The following is a 13876-nucleotide window of genomic DNA, read 5'->3' as shown; positions in this document are numbered from 1 at the left end:
CTCCCCCCCCCCCCCCCCCCCGCCCTCTGCTGCCTCAGCCCTTCCTACTGAGCCACCAGGCCTGTGTGTTTAGCAGTTTCCACACGTCCAGCGCCCGGGGATGGACTGATTGATCTGTAACACCGAAAAAATAATAATGGCTTGATCGTTACCGAGGATTAAAAGTAATCCTTTCGCCGTGGCTATTGCAACTCCGTTATTCACGAGTCAGCGGGCTGACCTGGGCCTTCGAGCCTATGGGACTCCATGGATTCAAGGAAGCTAGGGGCTAGGCAACCCCCCCACCCTGGGTCTCCCTCACCAGGCCCCCCTCACCTTGGCTGCTCAGCTAGGGAGCCAGAGGGCCTGCAGCCCCCATGTTCCTCTGGCCTGTGAAGCCCAGGGACAGAGCTGAGCCCTGAGAGGGTAAAGGAGCTGGCACCCCTGGCCAGCAGGGAAGGTGGCTGCAGGAGAGGACAGCCCCTCAAGGCTGTGGCCCAGTTGGAGACTTCAACTGGTGCAGTTTGGTGTTTGTAGCCCCGTCAACCCTGTGGCTTTTCTGAGGCAAGAGTCCTGATCCTGGTTATTCCCATACCCTGCGCTCGCCTCATCCCCCATGAAGGGCAGTGGCCTCAGTGGAGCCCTTCACTCTAAGAAAGGTCTGGGGTCCCTGGGAAGGTCACAGGCCACAGGGTAAGGAAAAGGGCCGTGAAGTGATTGCCCAAGGCTCACCCCTCAAGGTGTGGCCCCAGGGGCCGTCCCTAGGCCTCATACCCTCTCGTCCAGGCCAGGTGCTAAGCTTGCACCCTAGTAGATGCTCAGTTAACAGTAATAACAAGTGTTGTGTCATGTGTGTCACACAGTAATGTCCTCTACAAAAGGACATGGCAGGATTGTGAATCAGGGGCCTCACCCATCCTGGGAGTTGGGGTCAGAGTAGAGGCGTTTGTTGTTTAGGCTGAGAAGAGGCCCCAGGATGGAAGTGAGCGCAAGTGCACCCCTCAGGAAAGCAAGAAAGACTTGCCTTTTATATGCAGAGCCATGGGAAGCTGCTAAAGTGCTTCAGGGCAGGAGGTAGCCTCAGGATGAGATCCACATTTGGAGAATAGATGACAAAGGGCGAGAGAGGACACAAGAGCCTGAGGGAGGGACAGAGCCTGGGCTGGAGATGAACAGTAGGCGGTTTGAGTGATAGCACAGATGAGATATAGGCGGCAGGGATTCCAAGACGGATGGGCTCATTCCAAGAGGAGATGGTATGAGCTTAGTGGGCCTGAGGGTCACCCTAGGAAGGTGTCCAGGACCTTAGAGGGGGTCAGGATTGGAAGCAAGATATGGAAGGTATCTAGGAGTAGAGACCTGTGGTCCCTGAAGCTGGGTGAGGAGGGTAGGGGCCCCCCAAGCAGGCACCGCAAAGCAGGTGGGCAGAGGATGGAGCCTACAAAGAAGACAGGTTGGGTAGCAAGAGAGGGGATCAGAGTCCAGGAAGGGCTCAGCATTATAAAGTGAGGGGGTTTGACTTCAAGAGGGACTTCCCTACCCTGTCCCCAAGACCCCCAGCCTAATAGTCTTCCCAGCATCCAGTGCTCTTGGCTGGAGGAAGAGGGGGAGCTAGGCCCAGTGGGAGTAAGGATGGCGTTGGTCAGCCCAGCCTGCCAGAAGAGGCATCCTGCCCCAGACAACAGAGGCCACAGCTCTGCAGGCCATACCCCACCACCACAACTGTTACCTGCTGGGAGGGAGGAAAACTGGGCTCCCGGGTCCTGATCCCCATTTCCCCATCATGAGCAGCTGACAGGCTTCGTTAGAATCTCCCCCACTGAGGTCCACGTGCCACACCAGGCCTGGACCAATGGACAGGGGGTATGTGTCCTAAATACCAAGAGACCAGGGCCTTCTGAGTAAGCGCTGGAGGCCAGGAGGCAGGACCCCACTGCTCCACCCATAGGATGGAATGGGGCAGGGATGGAAAAGCACAGCCCCTACTCTACAAGAGTTGCCCTGCTCCTCACTGGGCATCGTGGAATGTACCTTCAGACCTTGGTCATGGGCTGGGTAACACAAACGTGGCTGAGGGGCGCCTGGGTGGTTCGGTTGGTTAACAGTCGACTTCAGCTCAGGTCACAAACTCATAGTTCGTGAGTCCAAGCCCCAGCATCAGGCTCTGTGCTGACAGCTCAGAGCCTGGAGCCTCTTCGGTTTCTGTGTCTTCCTCTCTCTCTGCCCCTCCCCCGCTCACACTCTCTCTGTCTCTCTCTCAAAAATAAACATTTTCAGGGGCACCTGAGTGGCTCAGTCAGTTAAGCATCGACTTTGGCTCAGGTCACGATCTCACTGTTTGTGAGTTTGAGCCCTGCATCAGGCTCTGTGCTGACAGATCAGAGCCTGGAACCTGCTTTGGATTCTGTGTCTCCCTCTCTCTCTGCCCCTCCCCCACTCATGCTCTATCTCTCTGTGTCTCAAAAATAAATTAACATTAAAAAATTTTTTTAATAAATAACAACCATTTTTTTAACTAAAAAGAAAAAACAAGACAAACGTGGTTGTGAAGGCCAAACTCAGAGCCCCAGCCTGACCCAGACTATGTGACCTTAGAAAGGTTTCTCATTGTCTCCCTGCCCAGGTATCCTCATCTGAGGAAGACATGAGCAGTGACAGGTACACATGCTGTGTCACCAGCCTGGTGGCAGGCTTGGTATGCAGTAAGTGACCAGTTCACTGTAAGTCGTCAGTATGATTAACAGGACTTCACTGCACTCAGCTCCGCAGGAGGCCCCAGAGGGCCATCTTCAGGAGCTCCAAGAGTTCCTGGAGGGACAGAATCCATGGAGGTGCAAAATAAGAATCTCTGGGCAGCCAGGGTTCAAGCCTTGAGGGTGGCAGAGTACCAATGCCTCTTTCAGGAAGCCCTCCATGACATCCCGAATTCCCACAGCACTAAGCTTCCTAGAAGCACTTCAGCTACTCCTGCTCTGGTTCTACCCAGTTTTGTGCCTGTTTCCTCCTCTAAATTGTGAGACGACAGGGCTGGCTGGCCTGCCACATCTCCACACATCAGCATGGTCTGGTGCCAGGCGTGGTTGGTAACAGGGTGTGGGATAGAAGGACACAGAGCTGTGCTCACAGGCACAGGGGCCATGATGGAGGAGAGTGCAGGAATCAGCCCCAAAGGGTGGGCCAGGCTTGTGTGGAGAGAAGGCTTGGAGAGCCTTGCTGGGAAGGGGCTCAAGAAACCAGGACAGGGACAGTGGTAGGGGGCCTGGGTGGGCAGAGGTGTGCTAGGGGTACCTCCTGTTGGGCCCTGAGCAAGCTGGGGACAATGACACATCGGCAAGGCACTCTGTCACTTGTGGCAGTTCACCCTTGACTAGGGAGGGCCTCCTCTTGGCACTGGAGTGACACTGGTTTGTTGGAGGTAGAGTGGCAGTGGGGCTTGACTCCAGGGCCTGAGGCCTACTACATCCCAGGGGTCCCCCTGCCATCGTGTGGGCAGGAGATGTGGCTGGGCTAAAGTACAGGGAGTCTCATGGAGATGTCACAGGGAGATACCACTCAGGTCACTGTGCAGGCTTCACCTGTCCTATGTGAACCCAGCTGTGGGTGGGGGAAGGGCCCCCTTCTCAGCAAGCTGAAGAAGGTCTGGGGCCAAGGAATCTCTGAGGGTCTGGCAGGATGGGACAAGGGAGTCCGTGAGCCAGCCTGGACCCAGGGAGTACTAGGGATGGAGAAGGCTTGGGCTGGGCATGAGTCTTCCTCAGCCTCTGACCTCCCTGTGCTCTGTTCCTCAGAGATTGGCCGACGCTGCAGAGAACTTCCAGAAAGCCCACCGCTGGCAGGACAACATCAAGGTAAGAACTGCAGTGCCCTCCCCAGCCCCTATAACCTGCCCACCTCCAGCAAGGACAGATGTGAATATGGGGGAGGGGGCGCTGCCCAGAAACACTGGAGGGGCACTGAGAGCTCTGTGGAGTAGAGCCTGGAACCTTTGTCCAGCATTCAGCAAACATTTGAGGCTCCCCTTGGTGCTGAGAGAGAGGGTGCAGCTATGAACCTGTCACTCCACCCCAGAGGAGCTATGGAGTCCCCCGGCGGGCAGACATGCTGCTCTAAAGTGATGCTCCCCAAAGTTGGTGTTAACCTTGGTGGTTAAGGATGTGCCCAGACTCTGGAGAGACCCTAGGGCAAAGAAGTCCCTTGACTCCAGGACTTTTTAGACTTTAATACGCTGACTTGGAAGAGTCACTGTGGGAAGGGGACAGAGTTCCCTGTCTTCCAGGAGGCCATGAGCCTAGGTTAGGGGACTAGGCTGTCACAGCCACAAAAGCCCCTTCTTCCACCAGGAGAGCTCAGAAGGAGCCCAGGTGCCGAGGGAGTAGAGGGGTGAGAAGCTGGTGATAGGTCTCTTCTTGAGGGTGGAAGGGCCCAGAATGTGGAGGAGAGAAGGGAAGCCTCACTGCCCCCCAGTTTCAAACCCAGGTAACCCTCACAAATTCAGGCAGCTGTGTGTGATTTGGACTGAGGCTGGATATACCGGCACCATTACTGTGAAGCCAGCATCTCAGAGGGTCACAGTAAGCCAGAAGGTAGACTGAGGCAGGGTTCCTCCCAAACTCAGGGAACCTCCCATGCCAGGGATGATGGAACGCTCAGGGACCAAGCCAGTTGGTGGTGCTCATGTGTCCTCCACATCTGCTCAGGCCTCTGAGCCATGCCTCCTGATGGTCTCTGCTAAACACCGGAAGAGGCACCAAGAGCTGCCTGCTGGGACCCAGGGATCAATAAGGGGCAGGTAGGCCCTTGCCACTGCAGCTCTGGGCCTGGCACTTCTGGGGGACAGGTGGATTATTATCCCTACTTAAACTGATGAGACCACTGAGGCACAGGGTGGTTAGACCGGCCTGACATACCTGTTGATGGCAGAGATTCACAGCTGGGCTGCCAGATACCAGGGGGTTCATGCCTATGATCCAGGCCCCCTCAACCTGTCTGTCCTCCTCCCTGGTCCCCATCTCTCCAGGCCACCCTGAGCCCTGCCCTGCCTTGCCCACACCATGGCATTCTTCCTTTGCTGCCTGGTGGGTATTGGCTGCTACCCTTAGGGAGCTCATGTGGGGTTGGAAGTAACAGATGATTTTTTACAGTGAACTCATAAATGAGCTGATGACTCCTTGGACTGATCCCACCACCCCAGGAGCTTAGGACTGGCCCTTCTCTCCCTCCCTTTCCAACACCACCACCCATCACCGGGTCCCCGTGCCACCTCAGCCCCTTGATCAGAAATATACATGGTGGTAGCCACTGGCACCTACCACTCAGACCATGCCCCCGCCTGCAAACAGCCCCCACTCTGGTAACTCCTCTGCAGGACCCAGCCCTAAGCCTGTGCTCAGGGTCCCAGGATCTGACTGTTCCTGTCCCCTTGTCATCCTCATTCATCACCCAACTCCTCCTATGCCCCAGCCACACTGAACACCTCACTCCAGACCCATTCCCAATCTCTCCCCAATGCCTTCTGTTCCTCCTAGAGGCCCGGCTTGTCTGTTCCTTCTTAGTGAGGCCTCCCCCATGCCCCGGCCATCAGCTCCTCCACTTTCTGGGTATCCAGGACCCTCGGCTCTTGCTCCGGCTCTTTGCTTCTGACATACCTGCATCCTCCCTCCCCACCCAGCACTATATGCAGAGCAGACAGGACTGGGAGTGAAGGAAGAGGGAATGATAGAATGAAAAGACCCACCCTCAGCCTGGTTTTCTCTCCCTCCCAGTCCAGGCCCCAAACAAGAAGACAAAGAGGCTGCCTCAGCCCCAAACCTATTTTTTTTCCTGACTCTGCAAAAGACCCCAAATTTCCAAGGATCATCCTGCCAGACTCCTGACCTCTGATTTGCAGCTACTCCCAGAGGCAGGAACAGCTTATCCCAAGCCAGAGTGGGCACCACAGGGGCCTGCCAAGAAGGAAGGCCAAGGTCTCAGGGGCATCCAGAGGGTGCTGAGACCAGTGCTGCTTAAGACACTGAGTACCTGTGGGACCCAGCAAGGGTTTGCCCCTCTCTGGGCTCCAGTATCCCCATCTGGCAAAGGACTAGCTGGTCTTTGGTGCTGCCTGCTGGCCCAGGCACGGTGTGTGAAAGGGGAGGTCCACACGTCAGGCCATAGAGATGCCAAGTTGGTGACAGTGTGGGTGCATCTCTGGCCCTGGGTGCTCTTGTCCTAGTATGAGGCAGAAGTGAGTTCTGGCCAGCCCCCTCCCCTCAGCTTGACCTGGAATGCCCCCAGCTGTGGGTGACCACAGGGCCAGCTGGTGTTTACCACCACCTCCCCCTCAGTCCGTCAGTCTGCCTGTCTGTCTATATCTTGAGCAGGGTGAAGCTGTAATCACCCCCTGCTTCCCAGCTGCTGGGTCAGGGCCCTGTTCTTCACCAGAAGCATTGCACTTGCCCCAGCTGCCAGGACGAAAGGCATAAGTGCTAATGGTGGGCCCATTAGCTGGCACACCAGCCATGCCTGCCTGGGCTGCCAGTGAGAGCTGGCAGCAGCTGCAGGTGGGGACTGTCCATGCCAGGGGGGCACAGGGACTTGAGGCTGGGAAAGGGATGGTGTTTTTGTCCCTTGCAGGCACACCACCCGCCCTTGAAACCATGTCCTTCCCAGTGACCTTCAGAAGGTACAGACAAAGAGCCATATTCCTCCCAGCACTCTAGGAGAGCCACAACCCCAGTGTCAAACCCAGGCCCTTTACATACGCCCGGCCGTCTCCCGGTTGAGAGAGGGTGTTACAACACCCTCTCCTCCTCCTTCAAAAGAGCAATGCCTCTCCCTCTCCAGTTAACTCCCTTGGGCTCCTCTTTCTGGTCTCTAAGCCTAGGATTGGCACCCGCTGCCCCAGGCCAGTATCCCAGTGGGCTCATCTGTCTGCCCCACTCAAGGCTCCTCTAGGCCAGAAGCAGCTGGACCTGATTCAGTGTTGCCCACCAGCTGTCCATGTACCCAGTCGAGTGCCCTGTGGACAAGTTGGCCAAGAGCAGCTAGGCCTCAGTCTTCTTACCTCTGAGATGGGGAGAATGGCACCCGGCAGTTCTGGGCACAGAGAAGATGCTTGGCACATGGAATCCACTTCACGATCAGTAGGACGTGGCCCTCCCTGTGTCAACAGCACACAGTAGGTCTATATGCAGACCTCTGAGAAATGGACAGTGGTATAGCCACATCTGTGTACACACACCATCTACACCAGCCCAGGGACTTGGGGGATCCTGGGGTCTGCAAGGTCAGAGCTGGGGTAAGAGAGTGAGGGAGCCGTGTCTGGATGTGAAGGCCCCCAGTTCCCCTCTTAGTCTCAGGCCATGACCCCACATACTGGCTGCAGCAGAGGCAGGGAACCTGTAGCCACAGCCCTTGGACCCCAGGAAAACCATGGTCCTTGTTAGCAGGCAGCACCTCCCATGACCCTGCAGACAGACAGCAGGTGCTCTGGTGCCTATAACACTTAGGGTAGATGAAGATGGTCTGCCTGCTGGACACCGTGCCTGGCACCACCACCACACTGTGCCAGCATTATCTGCCATCTAAACCGCCACCAGGGAGGAGCTGGGCCAGGGCATGGGTGGAAGAGGCAGGAGATGCCATTGGCCCCAATGCCAACATTGGGACCTGTGGGAGGACAGAGTCCTGCCCTGGGAGTCTAATGGAGGAAGCAGTCCTACCCTGGGGAGTCTGGGAGTGGCAGACACAGCTCTACCCTGGGGGGTCTGATGGGAGAGGTAGCTCTGTCTGGGAACCTAAAAGGAAGACTGTGAAGGCTGGGCCAGGCCAGAGGAGCCGGCTGGACAGGACAGGTGGCCTCCCCAGCCTGAAGTCTGCCCCAGCCATCAGGCCTGCTGCCTGCCTCTCTGCCAAGCCGGCGACAGACGGCTCTCTCAGAAAACAGTCCTTTTGGCTGAGCTGAGCTGGCAATGAGCCAGGGCAGGAAGGCCAAGCATCCTCACTGTATCCCATGGTACCAAACGACACCAACTGCTATTCCCCATGCTCGCTTCCTCACCCTGTTTCCCACCTGCCAGCACCCCTCGTGTTCTCTCTTGGGCTCAGCTCCAGCTAAGGAAAGTGTATGTGTCATCTATACAAGGGCCAGGTGGGCCCCTAGCCCCACCCTTCATGTGTCATCTGTGTACAGAAATCCACACGGAGGAGAAATGTGAGTTCAGAAGGGGTGATTCCCTCCACCCCCTGCCCAGTTTGAGCAAAATGGCCCCTAAAATACCAGGTAATAGAAAGGGGTGTTGGGTATAAACCCCAGACATTAGGGATGCCCATTTCTCCACAAACAGAGGGTTTCTTCCACATTCAGGCCCCTCCCAGGGCTGTGGAGTTGCAAACCTAAGGGCCGCCCATGCACAGGGTTGGCCCTAATGCCCGGGGAGGCCCTGCTCCCTGTCCTAGTTCCCTCAGAGGGGGCATCATCATCATCCCGACTTTATATAGTGGGAAATCAAGACCCTGAAGCAAAGCCTCACTGAGGCTGCAGGATTTAACAGGCACCCATGCCTCGCTGATGAGATGGCGGTGACTCCCGGGGGTAGTTATGGAGCTGCTGGGGATTTTGAGGCTTCAGGCTTAGTCTTTTTTTTTTTTTTTTTTTAATTTTTTTGTGTTTATTTATTTCTGAGACAGAGAGAGACAGAGCATGAGCAGGGGAGGGGCAGAGAGGGAGACACAGAATCAGAAGCAGGCTCCAGGCTCCGAGCTGTCAGCACAGAGCCTGACGCAGGGCTTGAACTCACGAACCGTGAGATCATGACCTGAGCCGAAGTCGGTCGCTCAACAGACTGAGCCACCCAGGTGCCCCAGGCTTAGTCTTCACTCACTGTTCTGGATCCCAGAGCTCACATGTTCAGGTCAGGATTTGAGGCCAGGACCCTTTGCCAAGGCCCCTGCGTGTAATCACTAGGTACCACCTCCTCGTGGTCTTACCAAGGCAGGGCAGTAATGGTGGACACCAGGGCACTGTGCAGGCCAAAGCAGACACAGAGGCCTTTCCAGGGACCCTCCCACCCCAACCCTGATGGCCACACCCCCAGCTCCACATCACATCAAGCATAGAGACCACAGCTGTGTCTACAATGTATTTTCACACATGTGACCTTGCCCGCCACCACCCCATGCCAATGCTACTCTCTCCCAAGGAAGGGGCATGGCCTGGCCTCTCAAGGTGGGAGACGTAGGGAGGGGTCCTGCCTCCTGGGGGACAAGGGCCACATACAGATTCCTGAGCCTTGCGCATGGTCCGCAGGGGACCGGAACCCTCCTGAATGACACGTTTCCCCCTGTGTCACTGATGCCACCAACATCTGATTCTCTGCTGAGACCATGAAACAGCAGGACAAAAAGACAAAGGGAGCCATTGGAGCAACTGGAAGGGTGGCCCAGGGGTGGCCCAGGTGCAGGCAGGAGCCAGCCCGGCCTGTGAGAGGAGCACAGGTCTCCTGGGGGCCCCAGAGTTGCCGGCCCCTGCCCATGCCCTCTCCCGTCCTTGCTGGAGGTTTGCTTAAAAAGTTGGTGAGTGAAGCCCCATGTTCTAATCTGCAGTCCTCCCACCGCGCCCGCCTGTTTTCATTACGGAGGGAAAGAGCATCAGAGCCGTGTTTATAACCCCCTTTTAGATAACAAATCACATTTTCTTTTTGCCAGCGAGTGTGTTGAATTGATATTTTTTCCCCTCGGTTTAATGGGTTTGTGTGTTCAGGAATGATCTTCATCAACCGAAACTCCTTATTGTGTTTGATGTAATGTCAGCTTTCATTATGTGCTTCGGTCGGAGCCAGGCGCAAGGAAAGGCCGAGCACCCTGGAGCCTGGGCCCCGGCCCTCACCCCCACCCCGGGCCCACCTGGGCTCCAGTCTTCCTGGACTGGTGGGTGGGTGGGTGTGGGAAGGGTTGGAGATGCAACAGGAAGGCAGGTTGGAGCCTGGGTGCGAAGCCTTTCTTACCCCTGCCGTGTCCTCATCTGTATGTTGGGGGGTCACAAGCCCCACATTACCGTATGTGCAAAATGCTGGACACAGATGCCTCTGGTGACGGAAGCGATCAAGTCTCCTCTGGTCTTACGTTCATCGGCTGTTGTGGTCTTGCCCAAGCGTGGTGCCAGGCATGTAGTCAGTGTTGCAGAATGCTTGGATTATGCTTACGGGTATAGCCAGTGGCCTGTAGCCCCCAGACCTCTGGTGGGAGACAACTCACCACTGTCCCCACAACAGGCCCCCATACTGACCACCTCGAACCATGGCCTCAGACCCTGCACCTGGGCAGTCACCAAGGCCAAGCCCCACCCTGAAGCATGGGGAGCCTGAGCTAGGAGGGAACAGTGCAGCCCTGAGGTCACATGGCAAAGAAGCGGCCAAGGTGACTTCTGCCCACCAAAGAGTAATCGCTGGCTCTGTGCTTGCTGTATTACAGCCAGACCATTGGGAGCACCACTGGGACCAAACTTCTTGATCAACACCCCCATTTTCAGACCACAAAAAAGCAGACTGCCAGGGCCATGCACCAGGTTTTTGCTGAACAAAACAGCACTGAGGAGCACTGGAAGAGGGTGACTCGGACAGTGGCCTTATCCTGTGTCCTGACCCTAGAGCCCACAAGGGCAGGAGTGGAATGGCCCTTCCTAAGCCGGTGGCACTCGATGGCACCAGATTCACCTTCTGGCGGCCTCTGTCAGCCACGCTCAGTTCTGATTAAAGATCATTAAACATGAAATTAGCCCGTTTGTGTTACGGGTCCCCGGGGTGGCCGGTGATTATGACGCGCAGATGGCCAAGAACCCAGGCGTCGGGCAGGCGGGTGAGGCCGGGATGCGTGGGGCTAACACTGCAGGCGCAGGCGGCCGGGAGGCAGGCGCGGGGGCTGGGCTTTGTTTTCTCCCGCTCCTGTTGTGTAAACCCCCTTGCATTTCACAACAAATCACAGATAATTAATAAGTACATGCCCGTAATGAGCAGGCTTTTTAATAGAAGAAATTGGAAGATGCGGTGTCGAGTCATTATTTCACTCTGGCCCAGACTCGGCTCTATTTTCCCATCTTCCCCACTACACCCCCCACACACACACACCCTCCAACCCCGGTAGTGCTTCAGTCAGAGTCTCTGCAGACAGGCTGGCTCTGACCCCACCCTCCAGCTGGGCTGCAGTGCTAAGACCCTGGTCCTGGAGTCCAGGAGCCCTGGGGAATCCCCACCCAACCTGGAGCACCACATCCCCCTGGAGCCTGTGAGGGCCCCTGAAGGGCTTTGTCTGGGGTGGGGGTGGGCATGCCAGGCCTGACTCCCGACAGCCCTCCCCCTGGCTCCTCTGGATGAGAGATGAGTGAGGGGACCGTTGCTGGCCTCAGGGCAGGCATCCTGGCTGCACCTCAGGTGACCTTGTAAGAAGCCGTGGGGGTCAAGGTGTCTGTCTCCCACCAGGAGGAAGACATCCTGTACTATGACGCCAAGGCCGATGCTGAGCTGGTGAGTGCCCCACCTACACTGGGGGAGGGAGAGCTGCCAGAGCCCCACACCCTCCCTGGACTAGTGGCCTCAGCTGTGAAATGTTAAGTCTCAGCTTCTTCCACATTCTGAGGTCACCCTGCAAAGTACTGGTGGCACAGGCCCCATGCCCAGCCCCAGAAAGGTAGTGAGACACTTGGACCTCATCTGGTGGGTCATTCAGGTGCCAGCATGGAGGGGACTGACTGCTATGGGAGCAGGGAAGAGGGAGCAGTTGGGAGGGCTTCCTGGAGATGTGCAGGCAGGGCCCGGCTGTGGCTGTGACTGTAGGCCATCGGGTGTGTTTCAGGTGGTGCAGGTACCTTCCTGAGGGTGAGGGGAGCAGCAGCTTCAGTTGTGCTGAGCACCCCACGGTCGTCCCCACTGTGCTTACCTGGAGCTCAGTCTTGCCCCAGCTGAAGAGGCAGCCCAGCCCTGTGCCTGTTCTCCAGACGAAGGACAGGACTCGGGCTCTGCTGGGGTCACTGCTTCAGAAGCGGCGGCACTCGGGATGACCAGAGGACCCAGACCTACACTGCTTTTCTGCCTCTGTGTCACTGATTAGCCCATGTCTGCTTGGGCTGCCCTGTCACCAGAGGCCTCACATGAAAGACATAGTACCATTTTGGTAGCAAGGGACCTACTGAGGAGGCAAGAGTGCCCAAGAGTGCAGGGCACTCAGAGTAGACAGTGTTTGGTGAACCTGGCAAGGCCCAAGTCCATCTGCCTGCCTTTGAGGCAAAAGCAGTTGAACCTGACTATCTCCTCTGTGAACAGAGGTGTCATAACAGCTCACTCTCTGGCGTCCCACCTGCACTGGCTGGGGCAGGAGCCCTCAAATCCGGTGTTCCTCTGCCAGGCTTATTGGCCAGGGGCATTTCCTGGGGTGAGCAGGAGGTAGACAATGACACCAGGAGGTGGGCAGGCAGGAAGCGATCCCTGCAGAGGGTCCGTGGTGCCAGGCTGGCCTGGGTAAGCCTTCAGGAGGGCAGGCGGGCAGGGGGCCCAAGAAGGAGGAGTGGGTGGGCTAAAGCAGGTGTGCTTCCCCCTTGGCTGAGCCTCCGTGGCTCCCAGAGAAGTTGCTAAAATTAAAGCTGGAATCTGAAATTCAAATGAAGAGCGAACCTTTAATTAGACCCTGAATCTAATTCCTTACCCCCCTCAGCAGCGGGCTGTAATTTTAGCAATCAGTGCATTAAATATAAACCAGGAGACGGCAGTTGCCCACCATACAAAACCCCTGGCATGGGGGTAGCACTGAGGGGGCTTCTTGGCCTTTCTGGTACCCAGGCCCCTACCAGGATCCCCTGAACTCCCTGTGTCCAGGACTCCCAACCCCTGGCCCTAAATCACCGATTCCCTGCCCCTGAAGGGAGAGTCATCCTCGGTGGGGCTGGGCTAAGGTCAGGCCAAAAGCTGGGCTCGCCTGGCCCTCCTATAAATATGCACATATTTGCCAACTCCCCTGCGTTGTGTTGTTTTGTTTTTTTAATCTTTGCCAGAGGTACAGTTAGAGATCTTTCTAGACCATTTACTTTTAAATTACCAACCAGAAGGTGGGGGTGGGGGAAAGAGAAGGAAGGAAAAAGTTCGCCAGCTGATAGCTTATCAGAACGGAATCCAAATGTCACATTAGTTGGGAAAGTTGGGAGATTAAATTTTCCAGCGCCCTTCATCTGCCGCTGACATTTCGGGGGCTTTCTTCTCCCGCACCTCCCCCTCCTCCAAGCAGAACGTGAGTGGCTCACGCCTCAGAGGCGGTAGGCTCCGCAGCTGCCTGCCCTGGCTTTACCCAGCACCCAGGAGCTTCTGAGGGTCCTCCAAGGGTGTGCCGAGGTGGGCAGAGGGTGGCACACGTGGTGAGGGATGAGGGGAGGGCAGCAGATGGCTTGGATTTTGCCGTACAAAATCCACCCTTGAAGAGATGCTGCAGACCCTTCCGAGCCATGCCAACCCCCACACGGCACCCCCCATCTAGGCAGTAATTCATTCCCCAGGCTGGAGGATGGACCCAGAGCCCTCCCGGGCTGGGGACATCGTAGGGAGACACGATCACCCTTTCCCCAGACAAGATACAGCGGGAGGAGGGAACACCGCGCTTGTGCCTAGGACCCAGTGAGTGGTCGGCAGAACCACGAGGGGGTGGAAGTGAGCTGAGCCAGAGGTTGAGGGGCACTGAGGGGGCATGTGGATAGTCCAGCTGCTTACACCCCTTCCTCCCAGGGCACAAGGCCCCCCCCAGCTCTGCCCCTGCCCTGCCTTGATCTCCGTCCCTCCTTGCCCCTCTGGCTCTTTCTTGCCTTCCTCTTCACTCTCTGCCACCATCTTCCCTTCCCTTCCCCCTTGCACACCTGCACCCGTGCCTGCCCCCACCCCCACTC

The 13876-nt window shown here is 56.8% G+C and overlaps 1 protein-coding gene across 1 annotated transcript in view; it reads left to right on the top strand.

The window, feature by feature from the left end:
* Nucleotides 1-13876, top strand: part of CACNA2D2 (calcium voltage-gated channel auxiliary subunit alpha2delta 2) — a 143463-nt gene that overhangs the window by 107590 nt on the left and 21997 nt on the right. The window contains exons 4-5 of the mRNA XM_049642226.1: nucleotides 3768-3827; nucleotides 11433-11477. Coding sequence (XP_049498183.1) covers nucleotides 3768-3827; nucleotides 11433-11477 — 105 coding nt within the window. The remainder of the gene's footprint in view (nucleotides 1-3767; nucleotides 3828-11432; nucleotides 11478-13876) is intronic.

The sequence above is a fragment of the Panthera uncia genome, chromosome A2 (assembly GCF_023721935.1).
Source record: "Panthera uncia isolate 11264 chromosome A2, Puncia_PCG_1.0, whole genome shotgun sequence".
Classification (NCBI taxonomy): domain Eukaryota; kingdom Metazoa; phylum Chordata; class Mammalia; order Carnivora; family Felidae; genus Panthera; species Panthera uncia.
The sequence above is the reverse complement of the archived record's forward strand: the minus strand, read 5'-3'. Positions and strand labels throughout refer to the sequence as shown.